This window comes from Trichomonas vaginalis, chromosome I (genome assembly GCF_026262505.1).
Source record: "Trichomonas vaginalis G3 chromosome I, whole genome shotgun sequence".
Classification (NCBI taxonomy): domain Eukaryota; phylum Parabasalia; order Trichomonadida; family Trichomonadidae; genus Trichomonas; species Trichomonas vaginalis.
In genome coordinates this window covers 9,483,928-9,504,098 of record NC_067203.1, presented here as the reverse complement: position 1 = coordinate 9,504,098, position 20,171 = coordinate 9,483,928, and the positions used below count along the sequence as shown (strand labels likewise).

Here is a 20,171-nt window from a genome sequence, read left to right as displayed (position 1 = left end):
ATATTCGTGGAGATAATGAGGGTTCTTAAACATGTTCTTAAAAATAAATAAAATAATACAAATCTTTATTCAATCTTTTGATATTGTTGGTCCTCTCTTTGTGAAAATACTTAACTTCAAAGAGTATTATGTTTTACCTAGTGAGGACCTTAAGTTTGCAAAAACATAATAAAAGTAAAATAAAAAAGATCGGATTTATCACAAAACTTTGAGTATTATAGGATTTAATATATTTTCTTAGTAGATTATAGGATTTAGTTTCTTAAAATCTAAAGTATTTCTTGAGGAAAATATAAATTGAAATTCAAAAAGTAAAAAAAATGTAAACAAATCAAATTTGAAATGGACCAAATGTTGATTTTTCATTCGTTTTCTCATTATCGAAAAAAATTTGGAAAGCTAAGAAGTCAATAACAAGTTATATAATACAACAAAACCCACATCGGATATGTTTTCATCAAATAGTCTCCTAGATTTGTTATGAAATTAAAATATCATGATATTTTAAGGGCTTTTGATTTCAATATTAGAATTATTCAGTTATGTCGTGCTAATATCAATTACTTTATACAATTAATCGTTTACAAGCTGCAAAAATCGAACAATAATTTGACTTTGTAAAAAAGTGCGTCATTTTTATTCGTTATACTTACAAAATGTAAACATTACGAGAAACATTTACATTTGTAAATGTAACAAGTAAATACATCAGATTTAAATTGTAAATGTAGTTTATCTCTCTCATCTCCTTTTTAAAAGGTATTACATACATACGAACGCATGGGTCACTCAATAATTAGCGTGATAATAATTGAGGATAGACTGTAATCGTAATTTTATTTTTGGACTTATATTTCGACATTTTGAAGTCGCTTGAAAGTCTTGCAAATGATTAAATTTGGAAAATTTGACCTAAGTCTGCATTATTTTGATGACTTAAACAATTCTATAAATCTGTTTTCCTAAAAATTTAAAAAGATATAATTTCAATTTCCTTAAATTTATGTAATTCATATATCACCAAAATATTTGGACTGCATTTCGTTTGTCTGCACCTAATTAAAGTCTAAATACCAATTAATTTTGGAGTTGCATTGCTTTTAATGTAAAAATGCACGTTTAGAAAAAGACGATAACGATTAAATTACAAAATCGATAACTACGACGATTAAATTACAAAATCGATAACCTCTCAAATGATTTAATCCTCTGGCATCTAGGATGAGCTTTGGAAGATCATTATTGTATATAATATTTTCATTTATTATATGATCTGAAGAATGGTATACTTGAGTAATTTCTATCATTTTGCTTTCATTTAACCAAGTGATTTCCGGTGTACCGTTTCTAATAAGACTCTTTAGAAACGCATAAAATTGTAGATCTTCAGCCTCAGAAGAAATAACAAAAGAGAAAAACAGAAAACAGAACAAAACTGAAGAATAAGAAGAAAAAATTGAATGATTTTCAACTAGCCGCCTCAAAAATTGAATGTAATTCAATTTAAAAGAGGCTAAAAATTGAAAATTCTTCAAGTATTTCATCATATGTCGGAAATTGAATGATCATATGATGGGAAAATATTGACTTTAGAATTAAAATTTAAAACACAAATTGTGAATGAAAACTATTAAAGCGCATAATATAAATAAGATTTTTTTTAAAAAGATAAGTCAAAATTTTTTTTGACAATTTAAAGCTACAAATACATATGTTTATCTTTGTTTAATCCATGATCATATTTCATTTTGGAAGAGGGTCTTATTTCATCTTTAATATTTGAACAATTTTACTCCTTGTTCTTATGTTAAGCTTCGTATGATCGATTCTATCTCAAATATAAATATGTGGCTTTTTCTCAAGAAATGTTGACATTTGAAATTTTTTTTGATTCCCTGGAGGAATCCTGATCGAGCAAATTTGGAGTCTCCCTCTAGGCAAGGAATGTGCAAAAGGGAGAAATGCTTATTACTTCATAAAATATCTTACGGATATGATTGGATATATAGGTCTACTTAGTGGAATGAATTAAATTGCGTTAATGTAAAAAAATGGAGTTATGAACTCATAAATAGTAAACTTATTTATTGAAATTAAGCCTAGATAGATTTTAATTAAAAATTGGCAATTCTGAATTAAAAAAATTATGATATTAGCCATTTGTCTTAGAATTCTCTAGTGACCCTATCCTCAAGATTAGATGCAAATTGGAATCGGGAATCCTAGTTTTACAACCTTTTTCTGAAGCTGGAAATGATGAAGGAATATTTTTATTACGGGCATATTCACACCCCAAAAACAATTTTTTAAAGAACGATAAAAGACAATTCTGTAATGGAAAATGCTCAAATAACTTTATGATTTAATTGCTTAGTACATAGGATATCAAATAACCTTTATAATGGTAATACTATGATGAACAAATGCTAAAATCTGACTCGGTTATAATCAAATTTTTGATCTCAGGGAAATTGAAAAAAAATTGAGGTATTTCTTCCGAGTGCTTTTTTCAAAGATGTCGGATAATAAACACGACATTGATTAATATTAACTTATAATGACAGTACTCATGTTCACCCCCAAAAAACAAGGCATTGGATTGAGAGACCTGTACCAAAAAAACATTCAATAATTCAAATTCGAAAGAAAATATTTTAAATCAATTATTTGCCTTAACATGTTGTGATCAAATATCGGAATATTTTCATGGCAATTTTTTGAAAAAAATTTCAGTTTAATTCAATTGAATTTGACAGAGATTTTGAATTTAAATCAAATATAATATTGGAATCAATAACCTATTACTTTTCAACCCGTCTCATAAAATGAATTGGTCGTGATTTTTTTTTTGAATTTAACATACGGTAGATTCCTTTAATATTGAAATCAAATGCCAATCACATGAATAAATCTGAACAAAAGTATAAAAGGGTGAAAACGAAATTTTTAAATTTGATGAAATTTGATTATTCAGAAAGAATAACAAAGCTTTAGGAATAATATTACAAATATTAGTTCGAAGCTTGTTTTGCCGCTTCATATTCTTTAAGTTTCGATCTGAGTTCCTGAATCTCTCCATTTTGTTTATCAATTGTATCTCTGCAGTTTACGAGCTCAGAAGTCATCTTAACAAGTTCTGTGTTCAGCCGCATGATATCGTTTGTAAGTTTCGCTCTTATTTTCGGTTCCATTTCTTCGTCATATTTTAGTCTCGGAATAGATAAGGAATTGAAGCGTTGTTGCATTTGATTTCTGAATAATCCCATCGATTTAGGCCTAGGTAATGGTGCTAGTTGATCATTTTCTCTAGGTGGTGAATCTTTTTTCGGAGTTGGCGGAATTGGTGGCATTTTGATCTGTCTCTTTGAAGGACTCAACTCTAAAAGTGTAATCAGAGAGTCTTCTTCAGGGGCATCTTCTTCAGCCGGTGCATCGAATACAAATAATTCTCTTGAGGAGTTGAAGTAACTTTTAAGTGAATTAAGCTCGAGATCTTTGTTTTCAACTATACTTTTCATCTTAGAATCGCGATCTTTCATGTAATCGAGTTCAGATTTAATATCCTTAATCATTTGGACGTGCGCATGAAGAATTTGATCATATGCTTCGAGCTGATTAGCATCAAGCTTTGTCTTTTTAGTAAGTTTCTCGAATTTATCATTTACGTCTTCGAGTTCCTTTGAAATTTTCTTGTTTTTCTTTTGAACTCGCTTGGCATCTTTAATCGATTCATCATAGAATTCCATAATCTTTTTCATGAAGTATTTAATATAATCATTGTAGAAACGTGACTGGAGACAATCAGATAATAAAAGAGATATTTTTGCGGCTTTATTCGCATCCCAACCAAAATTAATCTTCCAGTGTTGAATCATTTCAAAAACCTCAACCGGCTTGAGTTTTCTTTTGGCCTGTTCTAATAATGATACTGCTTGATCAATTGTTACGTGCATATGATCCATAATCTTGCATACCTCGGCTAATTTGAACTTGTTGAAGAATGATTTATCGGCAAGGTACTTGTCAATATTATTTGCATAGTCTTGATAGCCGGATTTAAACATTGAATAAATGAAATTCTTTTTTTCTTCTCAAAATATCTCAATAGAATTGAAAATAGTGGTCACATTTTTAATTTGAGAGGTTCACAAAATGATTACATAGTTGTAATTGAATTAAAGTACTTCATGGCCTAACAGATTTTAAAAATCAAAGAACCCGAAAATTTTAATAGTTACAGTTTTTGGAGATTCGTTCACTATTACCATCAGAACGCACAATAAAGTCTATAATACAAAGGAAATACTATTCTAATTCATTCTTTCTTTGGAAAATAGTAGATCCTTGAAATAATTAATAAATACAGAGAATAATTAGTTAGCAGGCAAGATCTTGCAAACAAATTAAAGGAATGCTCTTTTTTGAAGTTCTGATAAATAAAATTTAAAAATAAATTAAATTATCAGGCGCTACACAATGAAATTTTCTAAGAATCAATCGATTCAGCAAAAAATTACAAAAATTTTCGCCAGAAAACAGATTTATTTGAACTTAAAACTACATCTATCAGTTATCTACATTAATTTTTATATTGAATACCATTGACCATTTTTTCAGCTTCTCAATTATTGATAGTCATTTTATGCTTGTAAAATTTAATGCAATCAATTAATTTTTGGATTATTACTGCTCACATGCAAATTAGACAAATACACATTTTATTTTTATAAAATTCCTTTCAAAAAATAACTCCGCCAGATTGCCTTGGAACAGTTTATTTGTTGTATCCCATGCTGTAACAGCTGTGCTATGCACAGTGAAATAATTACTCCTCAAAACTTGTTATAATATTCAGAGATAAAGTAGATTATTCAAAATTGAATAAAAATTTATCGTTTTTTTAACATTTTTGGAACTCCAAAATCAGTCATTAATTCCTAATAAAGCTAGAACACGAATCGGGCGGAAAATTCTATCTATTCGACCTTATTGTATACAGGTATTAAACTTTAATCTGATAAAATATTTTTCTCCACCAATTTAGGCCTCACTGAATCCAAACACCTTGCTTATTTTATTGCATATTCATCTGTATTGGCTAGTTTAGAGAAATTTTCCCTATTTACAATTGGCTTGATATGATATGTTTATTCTTCTATGAATATATCATGCAATTTCATTTCAATGATTATGATTTGTCAATGATTTGATTAGAGAACAATAATTTTGTGAGTTGATAAAAATTTTGTATTTTAGATTAGCCAGAAGCGTCCATAGTACGATGTATGACTGAAGAAGCACTCATAAATTGAAAATATACATTGGTATTATTAGAGATAATAAAGAAAATAATTTTAATAATTTAACATAGGTTAAACAATGGTACTGTAAGAAGTTCTGCTGAAGTGGTAGCAATTGTTACTGTTTGAGCATATCTCCTTAAGATATTTGATAGATTCTTCTTGCACTCTATTGCTGTCAAATTTGGCTGGGTCTTCAATGTTTTCATCAAGTTATATGTGAACATTCCTTGCTCTTGCCTCTCAGCAATAGTCTGTTTAGCAGTCTGCTTGTCATTAGATGCAGAAACACTGATGATTCCATTTGGAAGACTTCTGCCATTGACATTTCCTCCTTGGATATCCCAAATGCTTCCACTGTGGCAGCAGTCGCTAATAAGGATGACTTTGCTTTCCTTATTCTTATGCTCGATCAGACAATCGACCAAAACATCATCAATGACAGTTCCATCAGTGAAGAACATGGCTTCATCATATCCATCATCTTCATCGCCATCTGTATCAACAACACTTGTTCCATGTCCGACATAGTAAACAGCCAATTCTCCTCTGACATTATCAAGGAAATAATTTAATTTTTCCAAGAATGGTTTCTTCTTAGAATCAAGAATATAATAGACTTGATAGCCGTATCTCTTGAGACATTTGGACATGTTATAACCATCATTCATTGGTCCATCTCCTAATGAATATCTTGTGCCAGTATAGCAATTTATGACGACAAATCCAACTCTATTCATTTGCTTTGGAAGCTTGGAGATTGGAATATTGGTGATATCTGTGCCAACCTTTTGGATGTTCTTTCTAGAGCTCATCTTCGAATAATGAAGTATTCCAGAGTTTGAAACACCTATACAAATTTTGAGAACTAAGGAGATAATTGAATGCTTCATTTTGATAAGATCGCCGATTATTGAAAGGACATCAAATATCTTTTCATTATAAGGATGAACATAAAGTATGATCAAACAAGAAATTTTAGGTATAACCTTTTAAAAACTAAGGCAATTTATGATCGCTCTTCAATTTTTTGATAAGTTGAATTGATTTTTTATGAGACAGATAGAGTTCAACTATCTTGAGGAAGAACAAGGCTCATACAGTTAATTCTAATCTAATATGATTTCGGTAATTTTATTCATGAAAAATCTTAACGTGCTGCTTTTATCAAAATTTTCATGATCTTAAATCTTTCTACAAACAATATTCCATTCTCAAAACATTTAATAAGTGAATGCATTGAGCATAAGTTCTTCAGCAATAACGAATTTTCTGTAAAATTCATATTAAATATCATCTTTTCTTCCAGATATGACATGATTATCAGCTGTACAATAATATTTATCTACAATAATGGCAAAGAAAACAATAATGAACATCTACAGTGGATCCAAATGCACTGAATTTTCAATTTTTCATCCTATTCAACGAATTTGAAAGAACTCTGGAGGAAAATATATGAAGGTTTGACTTATAACTTTGCAAAAATCAAAAATAACTTCTATATAAATATTGATGCAAATAAAAAATTGATACAATTTGAATTCCATTATTGATAATTAACTTATTACTATGCTTTTTCTGACTTATATATGCTTTGAAATATTCAAAAATGATTGAATTAGTTTCAGTTTTGTCCAAATTGAAAATATTTCTAAATTATGGCAATTGTCATAATTGACAAACTCAGAAATTATTTTTTGCAAGTGTGAATATTTTATATTGTGTTTAAATACAGCACATGTCAATTTTGTCATTTTTTTTCTCAATATTCATTAAAGAGGAGGCAATTAATTATAAAAATAAATTATATTGTTGCTTCAAAGATGAATTCTATTTACCAAGCTTCATGGATCGACAAATTTCCAAATTCAATTTTTTTTTCTGATAAAATTGAAGAGATCAATGCTCAATACACTATACATTGGAATGGAACTACGGCAAATGATAATAATTAAAGTTTTTAGTAGGTTTTGCAATTTTGATATTAAATTTATCATGATGGCTCTTATCAAACAGAATCAGAAAGATATAGACTTGATTAGGCAAATTCTGCATCACGAATAATATTGATTGAACTGAATCAACGTTTATTTATATTTCCTAATTCCTTTTAAAATATATTCAATTTTTGAATAGATACGGGTAATTTATTGTAAAAGAAGGAGGTTAAAACCGAAAAGTAAGTTATTCATAAATATTGATGGTTATTAAATATTTCAAAATCAATCTTCATTTTAACAGCCCAAATTTTTGAATGCATGACCAAATTACTCTCAAATAATTTGTGTGAGCTCTCCAGCCAATCAAAAAATATATGTTCGTATACATTTTTTTATTTTAAGATTAGAGAAATTATTGAAAATTGAATTTCAATATTTCCATCGTAAAAAAAGTTTATCTAAATGTTGCTATATCAATGAACAGTGATTGTGAATCAATATTAATCTTAATTGTTTTTTTATCTATTCAATTTAATATTTTTCTGAAACTTCAGCGACCACTATCAAAAAATGGGTTTAGATTATGCGAAAGTTATATCTGTTGGTATGGCGCTTCTTACAGAAATGATTATAGGATTCCTATTCGTGAAGCTTAAACTATTAAGCGGGAAAAAAGTTCCAATGCTCAACAAATTTTGTTATCAAGCAATGTTCTTCCCTTTAGTTTTTCGATTTCTTGCGAATAAAACACTTTCCGAACTAGACTTTAAGCCATTCGTCGTATTAGCTGTAGGTTCTCTCTGCACACAAGTCCTTTTGCTATTATTATTCCTTTTTCCTTTCAAAGATCGTGCTGAAACATACATAGCTACATTTTGGCCATCATTGTTTGTCAATTACGTCATTGTGGGTATCCCTATTTACAATTCTATTTGGGATCCTAAAAATGTTATCATTGTCTCAATTATCACATTGAGTAACGATGTTATTACAACTCCTGTATACCTAATTGAATCAGGTGTATATAATTTATTCAAGAGAAACAGGATTCATCGCGAAAATGGTGAAGAAACAGAAAAATTTTCTTTCAAGATTTTCTTGAGCATTCTAAAGCTTCTCGCTACTTCACCAATTATTCTTGGTGATTTATGCGGCTTTATATGTGCATGCATTGGAAAAGGTGTTCCAACTTATTTACAAAGAATTATGGACATTGTTGCTGATGGTGTCCTTGGTTTAGCACTTTTCTGCGTTGGTGGATTCCTTGCAAGCCATTCAATCATTGCTTGCCCATGGTGGCAGTTCATTTTTGCACTTGCCATCAAATTTATTGTTTTTCCAATTATTGTTGGTTTGATTGCTTCAGCATTCAAGCTTAGCCACACTCTTTGCAGATGCTGCACTGTCTTATCTACTCTTCCTACAGCTTCATCTTGTTACATGATGGCTCAAGGAAATGGGTTTGGACAGGGAGTTTCATCAACAATGATCTTTTGGACAATGGCACTATTCATACCAGTCGTTCTTGCCTGGTTCGCTGTGCTTGATGCCCTCAAGATTTTTGTTGAATAACTTTATATTATATATTTGTTTTGTTATTTTTGACTTATGGACGCGTTATTAATAAAACTTATACTTCTCTATCAACGCAATTCTTATTTGCTTTGAATTCTCTCTAAATTAATCTTATTCATGCGTTGTAACGAAATTTCCAAAAAATTTTACTAACGAATGGCGAAAATTTTCTATCAAAATGAGCTCAATATCAAATCACCAAGATTTCCTCATTCAAGTAATCCTAGAAGGACTCACAAAGTTAAAATTGTTTCGCCTGAAGATGAAAAATCAAATGATTCGCCAATTGAAAAATTTTTGAGACAGGAGTTGCCTAAATATCATAGTGATTCAGATACTGTTAATACATATCAGCGGGCTTTTGATATGCTAATTCTTCAATTTCAAGCCTGTCGACCAATATTAGAACAAATTAAACAAGAATACGATACTTATGCAAACGAACTTATCAAGACAAGTAGGGATATGGTTGCAAACTTACAGCCGGAAACTTCTGCTGATGATTCATATGCTGAAGTTATTAATACCATGCGACAGTCAAAAGAACACGAATTTGCAGAATTTAAAGAAGAATCCGAAAGAAAATTAGATTTGCTTACAACATTGCGCCTTAAACACAATGAGCTCGTTGGACAAATAACTTCAATCAAAAATGAGTATGAATACATTCAAAATGAGTTGCAATCAAAGATCCAACAGATAGCTGAAATAACCAATCATACAAATCAACTTTCTATGGATACAATGGCATTTAAATCAGAACTAGTTAATCTTCAAGCGGAGTTCGATGAAAGGAAGCAAGAAGAAAGCCAAATGCTGCTATCAATTGATGTTCTCAATGATAAAAAGAATCAAGTAATGAAAAACACCGAAGAAATGAAAAACGAAATTGCATCAATAGCTTTGCAAAGAGAAAAGGTAAGTGAAGAGATTAGATCTGTAAGATCACAATTTGATGATGTTAAGAACTTATTTGTTGAAGTTGGTTTAAAGAATCAAAACATGGATCTTAAGCTCAGCAACCAAGCTGAGCGCATTGCTTCTTTGGAGCAAGAAATAAGAGCCAAAGTTGGTGATCAAACAACCCCTATTGACGTATTATTATCGAAATATATTTAGTTTACCCTTTTTGTTTGTATGTATTAAATCATCATGATTTTATTTAGTGCTGTTTTTATAGTTAAAATCACTCCAATTTCAAGATTTATTTATCCCCCGGTTTATTTTGATGTCCCCCCTGAATTAAATGTCTAAAGATTCCTTTCCATCAGTTCTCAGCAGAATTGATGATATTATTGAAGAGTTAGTGTTAGTACATGAAATTGATGACGGAAATTACCGCATTCTTCAATCAATGACAGTCCGTTTACGCGATTCTGACATGGAAAATTTAAAAAGAATACAAACATGTTCGGATTTGAAAAAAGCTGTTACTCAAGTAATGGCTTACTCAACTGTTTCAGACCAAATATTATGCAATTTCCAAAATCTAAACAAAAAATTCGAAAAACAACTTAAAAACGTATATAGTGACTTTAGAAATCCAGAAACTTTCAAAGAACCTGCACTCGAAATGACAATAAACGCTCTCATTGCATTAGAAGTACAAGGATTTGGCCAAGATGTTCGAAAAACTCTAGATCTTACAAAAATACGTCTTCTACAATATAAGCTGATCACTTTGTGTGATGAACTTCATAAGAAAGCATTTTCTATTGCAACATACACAAATAATCTATCAGATGAACCAGATTATTCTCAGAAAAAATTTGATGCCATTTCTGCAGAGCTAATTAAATACAAAGAAGAAGTTCGTAGATTACAGGACGAAAACAAACTACTCCACGAGCAATTAGCTGACCAGAAGAGCCGCAATGATATTTTATCTCGAACTTTGAACCAAGTTCAAGAAGAAAAGCTTAATTTAGAAAAGAAATATGGTACAGAAAGAACAGAATACAACATAAGAATACAACAGCTCCTTAAAGTCGCTTCCAGCTCAGCAGATCAAGATAATGAAATTGCTCTTCTCAGAGAACAAGTAAGAACATTAGAAACAATCATAGACAATAAGAAAGTTTAATTATGTTGACTTCTTTTATGTTATCACAAAATTATTTCAATTCTTTTTTTATTACCATGAATTTATTGTATCTAAAATAACACTATACTACATTTATTTTACTCTCAAGATTTTATTGAAATATGTTTTTATATTTTTTTTATTATTTTTGAATTCAAACAGTTTATTCTAAAAGATCATGCGACTTACAAAAATTAAACCACATTTCATCGTTTTGTTCATCATCAAATTCCATATCCAAATTTTCATTAACAAATGCAGAAATTGAAGATGGGTTCAATTCATAAGTGATTTCTATAGCATTGATAGATAATCTACAGAGTTCTGTCACTCCACTTTCAAAGGAGTTTTCAATAATCTCAATTATTCCTAAATTTATCAATTTTGAACGAAAATCATTGCTTATTATATCGGAGTTGAATAAGTTTAGCATAAAATCAGCAATGGAAGCGACATCAGAGTATTTTGTATTCAATCTTAACAATTCATGGAATATAAGGTTCTCAAACAACTTCTGCACGAAATTATCTCCGATTTTGATAATCATATCTCTTAATAAATCCAAAATATGAGGTAAATAATTATCCAGAAAATATTTTGGAGAATTGACTATTAGTTGATGACATATATCATAAAAATCTTGCTTATTGTATAGAAAATCACATGATTCATCATTTGATTTGACATATTTTGCTAACAAATCAAAGAACGAACTATATAACGTCAATCCATCATCAAGACAATCAAAAATATTGTCAATAGACATGTGCCTTTGATATTCTGCTAAAAATTCTTCACCTTTTTGACAAATTTTCAGTGAAATCGTAATAAATTTGTCTTTTGAATCTAACATACTAATAGAAATCAACATGAAATCAATATTCTCGATTGAAGAGCTTTCAATTAACTTCACAAAATAATCAAAAGAAATATCAACAAGATTAGGCTGATCTAATAAGTTCATGTTTCTAATCAATAAAGAGATGTAGTCATCATAGTAAGGATTCATTAATTCTTGATATTTTTCCATTAATTTGTAGAATAAAAAACAAAAATCAGCATAAACTTGTCGGAATTTCATAAATTCATGGTTTCTGAAGCGTGTAAATAACGATTCTGGTGGCAATTCATCTCCTTTTAAGTAAATTATTAAATCTTGAAAATAAACAGGTAACTCTAATATAATTCTATTATAATTATCAATAACATACGTAATAAGGTGTATATAAATGGTTGTTTCTGCTACTGAATGAATGTTGGGAAATATGTTGAATAAGAATGAAACCGAATCATCATCAAAGGATATTTTTTCTCTATTTGAATTCAAAATAGTGAGAGATTTATAATAATTTTGGTTATTTTTCAAATCTTCGAATGCTTTTGAAATTGTTTCTTGGAATTTTGTATCTTCAGAACCAGTATCAACTTCTTTATGCTCTGCTGTTTCTTGTTCTTTGTATTCATCATTCATTGCATTAACAAAAATATGGTAAGATTTTGATGATCGAAAGTTAAAAAATGATTTTTGACTCAGCTATGAATTCATTTATACAATGCATAAGTTAGCATTTTTATTCATAAAGGAGTAGGGTTATATTATTGATTCAACAGAAGATAGATATCATAGTTGTGTTAATAGATAACAATAGTTTTGTGATCGGTATTTGCATGTATTGCACTTCAGTTATATTGTTTATTGATAGATATGATCTGTTGTTTACCAATAGTAAATTCAATTGTCTGAGCTAAAGAAAGATTGAAAAGCGGTCTTTCATACATTATTCCTCATTAAGTAGTCTCATATATAAAGTTCTACTTCATAGAAATGGTATAAAAATTCAATCTGAATTTCATTTGATTATCTTTTGAGTGATTCAGTCTGATACATATCATTAAAATAGTTAGCGAGAATTAAGACTTGGGTGCATATAAGGAATCGCTTTAGCATCATCTATTGTTGCTTCGATTCAGATTTTTCAAAAATTAATTGAGTTCGGATTAGATATTGACTGTGCTGCAAAGGAACCAATATTTTGCTGAAGAAATGCGATTATTTTAAAATGCAATTCAAAATTTCAGAAAGTTCAAATTCTGCTCTGTCAAAATGGCACAGGCTCTCTATGATTTCATCAGCTCAGTGAGAATGGCAGACTCGATAGAGCAAGAGAAATTCTTAATTGCAACAGAACAAGCACAAATTCGTGCTTCTATTCGCAAATGCGATCCAGATTCGAGGCCGGTCATCGTTTCTAAGCTTATTTTCTTAGATATAATGGGTGAAAACCCTACGTGGGGCCAAGTTGAAATCATTAACTTGATGAGTGACGAAAGATTTTCTTACAAAAGAATTGGTTACATCGGAGCTCAAATATTACTTGACGAAAGCGGTGAATTATCAGTACTTGTTACTCAGACATTACTCAAAGATCTTACAAATCCAAATCCGTACATTCAATGCCTTGCTTTAACCTACATTTCAAATCTTGGCTCAGAAGAAATTTGCCGTTCTGTGGTAACTGAAACCGAAAAATTGCTGAGATCGCCAAACAGAGATGTCCAGAAGAGAGCTGGTATGGCAATGGTTCGAGTTTGTACTAAAAATCCTGAATTATGTGATACATTCAAAAATTCCGTTCAAGCTTTACTTAATAACGGCGACCATGGCGTTGTCATCTCAGGCATGAACTTAGTTATTGCTATGATCAAAGCAGAACCAAAATTAGCAAAATCTTGGGCTTCTTTCCATGTTCCATTCACAAAAATCCTCAGAAACCTCGTAGAATCCAGACCAAAGCGAGAATACTCATCAGGAATCTACAATGACCCATTTATGCAGATAAAAGCGATGCAAGCACTTTCATTACTTCATAAAAGGTCAGAAGACCTTGAAACCATACTCCAATCGATCATATCTTCTACGGAATCAAGGAAAAATACAGGCAGAGCCATTCTTTATCAAGCTGTTGAAACAATTGTTTCAATTTCAAAGAAATCATCATTAAAAGGCCTCGCTTTCAATCAAGTTGGTCGTTTATTATCAATACGTGATCCAAACATCCTTTATTCTGCTTTATCTGCCTTTGCAAGGATTTTATACAACGATGAAATGGTTATTCAACGCGGATCAGCAGATTCAATGGCTCTACAACGATACAAGACACAAATTATCAATTGTTTGGACCACAAAGACCCTTCAATTCGAAGACGCGCATTAGACGTCATTTCTGCGTTAATTGATGAGAAGAACGTGGAGACATTGATACCAGAAATCCTTGGATTCGTAAAATACGCAGATGCAGAGTTCAGAACTGAGTTAATTTCGAAGATATTTTTGGCCACACAGAGATTCGCTCCAAATGTCGAATGGAACTTCGATACAGTACACCAGATCCTTATTGATAGCGGAAACTACGTTTCTTCAGATATAATTAGCTCATTTTGCGAATTAATCACAAAAACTCCGCAGTTGCAAGTACATGCAGTCAATAAACTATCAGATTCATTAATACACTTCTCAGACAACCAAGCTCTCAGCCAAGTGGCCGCTTTCGCCATTGGAGAATTTTGTATTTCGGAAAATCATCATGATAAAGTCACTTCTCTTCGCCAAATCCTTCGTATTCCGCAGACAACAGTTGAAACAAAGCTGTATATCATGATGGCGCTCGCAAAACTTGCTGCAAGATTCGGAGATGAAAGAAATGAAGTAATAGAAATCCTCAAAGAGCAACTTTCATCGAACCACCTTGAAGTCCAGCAACGCGCAGGTGAACTCGCTAAGCTGCTTTCCCTCGGACCAATCTGCGAACAACTTTTAGCTCCAATTGCAACAATCGGAGACAGCGAAATCGACGAAAAGTCAGTCAGCATCGATACATCTGCCAAAGATGATGTTGACCTCCTCGATCTCCTATCAAACTCCGCTCCGGCCCCTCAAAAACAACAAGATCTATTGGATTTGCTAGGAATTTCAAATAAACCGCCAAATCCCTCTCAAAATATTCCATCAAATCCAAACCAAGTAATTAATCAGAATATGAATCCAGTATCCAATGCAAATGCAGTTCCTCAGCAAACACAGCCTGTAAGAAATGCATTTGAACTTGGTCGGATACATGATGTTGTTTTCTACGGCCAAACTATGATAAACCAGAAGGATAAGAGGCAGACAGCGCTCCAGATCATCTCTGTCTCTAGTTGCGACAAAGATTTGAATAATTTCCAGATAAATCTCAAACCAGCCAACGCTTGGCAGGTCAAATCAACACCTCCGTCAGCGAATGTCTTGAGAAGAACTTCTCCTCCTGTTACTCAGACATTTTACCTCTTCAATCCGAACGGATCTCAACCTTCTATAGAAGCTGTTGTAACTTACGTGTTCGGATCAATGCCAGTCACTGAGAAGTTTGTAATAAGTAGACTTCAGTAATATATTACTGTTTTTTTTATTTGTTTTTATTTATAAAAATTAATAGGATTTGAAAACATCAATTTTTCTCATATATGTTAAGATGTAAGTTGTATTTGATTTTAAAAACCAAATTTATATAAAGTATGCGATCTTTAGCCAATTTGAAAAATTTTATTGAAAAATATTTATAACAATTAATGATTGCACCGATGAATGACATTTCATTCTAGTTTTCGATGAGATCAATACATTGCCCCAGTCCACATTCCTATATTTACCACTCAAGAATGCCTCTTTGAAAATTTGAATTCGAGTCGATTCAAGAGCACTCAATGGAGCTAAATCCATATAGCATCTATTTCATAGAATTTTAAGGGTGCACCCGTATGTACGTTTATTTGAGAGGAGGAGGATTACCCTCTCAATTTTGAGGGATTCGTTAGTTTATTTTCTCGATGAATATGCAATAAAATTTGATTTTTACCTTATCAATATACTTCATATAATATACACATGTTCATGTAAAAACTTTTTTCCAAAATCCTCAGGAATTAAGGGATTTTTGAATTTTAAGAATTTTTTTCGAATTTTTTCGAAAAAAAAAATATTTTCAGAACAGCCTTAACGGCTAAGATTTAGGAACAATGTTAAGTATCAAAAAGAAAGGAGGTCTGATATAGACAACATATATCGTTGAAGGTTGAAAAAATCTCTAATATTTGAGCCCAAAATTTCAAATTTTAATTTTTTGAAAAAAGAGGCCACCCGTATGTACGTTTATTTGAGAGGAGGAGGATTATATTTTTGAAAGGGTGAAATATTATGAATATGTTAATTATATAATAATATGTATTATTATAAAAAAGAAAAAATAAAGCACGTTAAAATTTTTCTTTCTTGATTTTTTACAAAATCTACTTAGAATTATGCAAAATATAACTAAATAATTATAAATTTCAAGTTAAATTTTAATTTTGATAAATAATTTAAATTTCAAAATACCAAGTTCAGTTCGACTATGTATGTAGTAATTCCTCAATAAAGTGCCAAAACCCTATTAAAATATATGAACATTTTCAACATTTTAATGTTTTTATTTAAAAATTTGTTGGAATATGAGCTTCAAACAATTATTATGTAAATAAAAATAATTAAATATATGTATTTATTCGTATTACAACCGTAGTAAGTCGATTCTTCCTTTCTTCTACTGAGTTTTGAATTTGATTTCGAATTGTAAAGAGATTCAAAGGGAAAATACTAGCGGAGAAAAACTACCTCCATGAAAGGGTCATAATGGACTCAAGTTGTATTTTTTGATATTTTTTGCTTTTCGAGCCTAAATAGGTAGCCAAGATAATGCCTAAAATAAGGTTCTAAATTCTGAAGTTTACATGATCCTCTCGTGTGCACCCTTAACAATTTTCCACAAAATGTGGATTTTTTATTTTATTTTCGCCACAAAAAATTGATTGATTTAAATTATCTCCCTTCAGACCTCTCTTCTGATATCCAAAACTCAGTAGAGTTGATCAATCACAAGAATACAGTTATTTCAGCTAGTCCTAGTTCAATAACTAATTTAGTTTTTGTTAATAAATCATCAGAATTTATTTTCGGATATTTAAACTTTAACACTACATTGGTTTCGAAAATCAAATGGTTATCTATACATAATTGCGATTTGAATTTTTGGAAAGATTTTAATCAAAATGAAAATAATAATTCCAAAAATCACAATGTTGTATTTGAAGAACTTCTTGGCATTGATTTACGTTCAAATAAGTTTTTTGATTTCAATGATTTTTCTATTTTGCTTGATCCAAAAATTACTCCAAAATTACGATATTTCAACATTCTTGATAATCCTATATCAGAAAATGCTGAGAAATGCTTCTTAGAGATCTTCAATATGCGTAACGATCTTATACAAATCAATAAAATACAAATAACACCACAACATTATCGATTATTAAGACATATAATCAGAATTAGAGATTTTGCAGAACTTCAAATGAAAGCTGCCATTCGTACACTTCCCAATGATTACTATTGTCTCAAACCTGGAGGGAAGGTGAACAATGTTATCTATTTAAACAAAATAACTTTCCTTGATCTTAGTGGATGCGGATTAAAATACTTTCGTCTTAGACCATTCAGTGAATTAATCTGTCTCATTCTAAAAGATAATAAAACTTTGAGAGACATTAAATATTCTGATGGGTATAATTCATATAATCCAAGATCTCGATCGAAATTAAACTATGTTGATTTAACAAATTGTGTGAATTCAAATGCGATTGCAAATGATTTATATAATATTATACCAGGAATTCAGGTAATAACAGGTCAAACTCAAATTACAAATATACCTGAGAACAACTCAACAAATCATATTGAAACAGTAAATAATCCAGAAATATTTGCTTTGCAAAATAATCAAAATCGTTATACAAAGGGATCTGAACTACATGAATGCTTTGATTCGAGTAACCTTGAAGAATTAAATTACTTACAGGAAAATTTATTCGAAGAGATGCTTTCAAGAATATCATTTGTTGTTTTTACTAACATTGATAGAGAAGTTACAGCAATCAATCCGATTATCGAAGAAGGGGAATTCATAAGCGAAGAAGAATTCGCAAATAAAACAACTGTTTACAATGAGTCTTTGCAAGTTAAACCATCATGTGAATTCATTGTTTGCAAAAGAGATGATAAAAATTATCAAATAATCAAGGATTATTTAGAGAAAAAGTGCGGAATGGTTATTGCTGATGAATCAAGTCAATTTGAATTTATTGGCGCAGATTTCAAAACAATGGCTCGTATTAACTATGCCGGTTATAGATATGCTCCATTTAACTACAATTTACAGTTATTTGTTATGAAAAAATTATCATTATCTAATCTCGGTCTCGGAAACGATGAATTGAAAATGATTTCTGATTGTTGTCCTTTCTTAGAATATCTTGACATGAATGGAAATCAAATTACTAGATTAGACTTTAATGGAACTGTTCTTGATAATTTGACGCACCTAGATCTCGGTAATAATCACTTCTTTGAAGATGGAACTGATTATCTGGAGAATCAATTGAAGTTATTAAAGTCTCTCAAATATCTAGTAATTGAAGCTAGTTTTACGAAAGATTATACAGAGTTTTTCAGAAAGTTTAGAGAAATTGAGGTATTAAACACCATGAACAATCCATTTCCATTGTCTCCACCAGAACGACTTGCAGTAAAAATGCTGAATTTTGAATCAAATAATATGGATGCAATTGAAGTTAATAATAAATTAAGCATTTCCAAGAATAATACATTTCTTACCATAATGAATGACAACTTCACATATAAAGATGATTTATTCGAAGATTCGAAATTTCGGCGGTATAAAGTAAGGAATAATGGATCTAATTTTGAACAAGTTGAAGCTGATGAAGAAGATAGATATAGAAATCCTCAAGGTAATAAATCAGATAATTCTTCATTTGAAGTAACAAAGTTAACAGCATTTTTAGACTATTTCCTTGTATTCTTTGAGAAGGCGCAGTACATTAGATACTTTACAGCATCAAATGATTGGTCATCATATCCAAAATATATTCAAGGAATCACGTTCACATTGTTTACGTATGTCAATCAATTTTTTCTATTCTTCAGAAACGCAAGATTGGTGTTGCCTTTTGATAATTTTATTGAGTTCTTTTGGTATGGATTACTTCCAATTTTCATGATGTGGTTCATGCAGAAACACATTTCCCATTCGAAATTGATAAAATATTATTCAATGTTTTGGCATTTAACAATTTCTGTATCGATTCTTGTAATTTTGCTGATAAGTGAGTTTACTTATAATCTTGTTGTCAAAGGAACAAAATTCAGATACGAATACATTTGGTGGGTTTTGATAGACATTGCAATAAGTATATGTTCTTTCTTTTTATCAAAGAAAGTCACAAGACCAATGGAATCAAAGGAAATTAGAGAGTGGTCGAACATAAAACAACAAATTTGTTTGAGTTTTATTGTTCTGATGCAATTTCCAAGTATGGAATTCATGTTTAAGAATATGAAATGCAATCATGGATATTATTCAAGCTTTCCAAGTGTCGACTGTTCATGGAAATTGATGCCATCCTATGCAATTTTGTTTTTATTATTTAATTGTTTTGCTTATTTTTGGTTTTTCATCAATACAATTCAGCACATTCATAAAAATGCTCATAAAACTCTTGAATTGTCAGATAAAGAAAGCTATTGGAGATCCATTTGGAATTATTCAAAAGATGAAGTTTGGAGAACAATTTTCCTTCGAATTGGTTCAGATGATAGTTCAAGATTTAAAAAGTTGAATGAAAACTTCGGGAAATACAATGACTTCATGCATTATCATCTAAATCCTGCAAAAATTTTATCAGAAGGACGAACTTTCGCTTCCAGTTGGTTCGTTATTCTTGATTTTACTTATAGATTATTAGTTTCCATTGATGATTTCTTTGAATTGAAATCAATTTTCACTCTGCTTGCAACAATGGCGATTTTAGTTATTTATATCTTCATCCCTTCGAAATTCAATTTTTATGAAAGAGCTACGGATTTGATTTTCACAATTGGAACTCTTTTCATGTCTTTGTCAACTATTTTTGGTAATTTCAAACATCATTCAGCTTCATCCATTACTTTGATAATTGCTGTTGTTGGGTGGACCATTTCATACACATTCATGCTCATTGGACTGATTATCAGCTTCCTTCCAACAAGATTGGAGAAGGCAAACAGCTGGGCTATGAAACGCTGGTATACAGGTGAAAGAATAGAGTAGTATACTTTTTTTTGTAAATAAAAATACTATT

General features: G+C 30.5%; 8 protein-coding genes across 8 annotated transcripts, besides 2 other annotated features; 5 read left to right on the top strand and 3 right to left on the bottom strand.

Annotated features, from left to right (window-relative positions):
* The first annotated feature begins 982 nt into the window (after window positions 1-982).
* Window positions 983-1,189: a mobile genetic element.
* A 1,257-nt stretch (window positions 1,190-2,446) lies between these two features.
* Window positions 2,447-4,088, bottom strand: TVAGG3_0958070 (protein ubiquitination; the record flags this gene model as incomplete). Its single annotated transcript, XM_001582759.1, has 1 exon — window positions 3,012-4,064. One exon carries the CDS (start codon window positions 4,062-4,064, stop codon window positions 3,012-3,014), a length of 1,053 nt encoding a protein of 350 aa, XP_001582809.1.
* A 1,274-nt stretch (window positions 4,089-5,362) lies between these two features.
* Window positions 5,363-6,115, bottom strand: TVAGG3_0958060 (cysteine-type peptidase protein; the record flags this gene model as incomplete). The annotated part of the gene is made up of 1 exon (XM_001582760.1): window positions 5,363-6,115. One exon carries the CDS (start codon window positions 6,113-6,115, stop codon window positions 5,363-5,365), a length of 753 nt encoding a protein of 250 aa, XP_001582810.1.
* Window positions 6,116-7,797: 1,682 nt separating this feature from the next.
* TVAGG3_0958050 (intracellular auxin transport) lies at window positions 7,798-8,884 on the top strand (the record flags this gene model as incomplete). The annotated part of the gene is made up of 1 exon (XM_001582761.1): window positions 7,814-8,815. The coding sequence occupies one exon, from the start codon at window positions 7,814-7,816 to the stop codon at window positions 8,813-8,815; it is 1,002 nt and encodes a 333-aa protein (XP_001582811.1).
* Window positions 8,885-8,974: 90 nt separating this feature from the next.
* Window positions 8,975-9,937, top strand: TVAGG3_0958040 (translin-associated factor X-interacting N-terminus family; the record flags this gene model as incomplete). The annotated part of the gene is made up of 1 exon (XM_001582762.1): window positions 8,975-9,937. The coding sequence occupies one exon, from the start codon at window positions 8,975-8,977 to the stop codon at window positions 9,935-9,937; it is 963 nt and encodes a 320-aa protein (XP_001582812.1).
* A 127-nt stretch (window positions 9,938-10,064) lies between these two features.
* Window positions 10,065-10,901, top strand: TVAGG3_0958030 (uncharacterized protein; the record flags this gene model as incomplete). Its single annotated transcript, XM_001582763.1, has 1 exon — window positions 10,065-10,901. One exon carries the CDS (start codon window positions 10,065-10,067, stop codon window positions 10,899-10,901), a length of 837 nt encoding a protein of 278 aa, XP_001582813.1.
* Window positions 10,902-11,048: 147 nt separating this feature from the next.
* TVAGG3_0958020 (uncharacterized protein) lies at window positions 11,049-12,401 on the bottom strand (the record flags this gene model as incomplete). The annotated part of the gene is made up of 1 exon (XM_001582764.1): window positions 11,065-12,372. The coding sequence occupies one exon, from the start codon at window positions 12,370-12,372 to the stop codon at window positions 11,065-11,067; it is 1,308 nt and encodes a 435-aa protein (XP_001582814.1).
* Window positions 12,402-12,993: 592 nt separating this feature from the next.
* Window positions 12,994-15,334, top strand: TVAGG3_0958010 (intracellular protein transport; the record flags this gene model as incomplete). Its single annotated transcript, XM_001582765.1, has 1 exon — window positions 13,006-15,330. One exon carries the CDS (start codon window positions 13,006-13,008, stop codon window positions 15,328-15,330), a length of 2,325 nt encoding a protein of 774 aa, XP_001582815.1.
* A 352-nt stretch (window positions 15,335-15,686) lies between these two features.
* Window positions 15,687-16,727: a mobile genetic element.
* A 497-nt stretch (window positions 16,728-17,224) lies between these two features.
* TVAGG3_0957990 (uncharacterized protein) lies at window positions 17,225-20,140 on the top strand (the record flags this gene model as incomplete). The annotated part of the gene is made up of 1 exon (XM_001582766.1): window positions 17,225-20,140. The coding sequence occupies one exon, from the start codon at window positions 17,225-17,227 to the stop codon at window positions 20,138-20,140; it is 2,916 nt and encodes a 971-aa protein (XP_001582816.1).
* Between the last annotated feature and the right edge of the window lie 31 nt (window positions 20,141-20,171).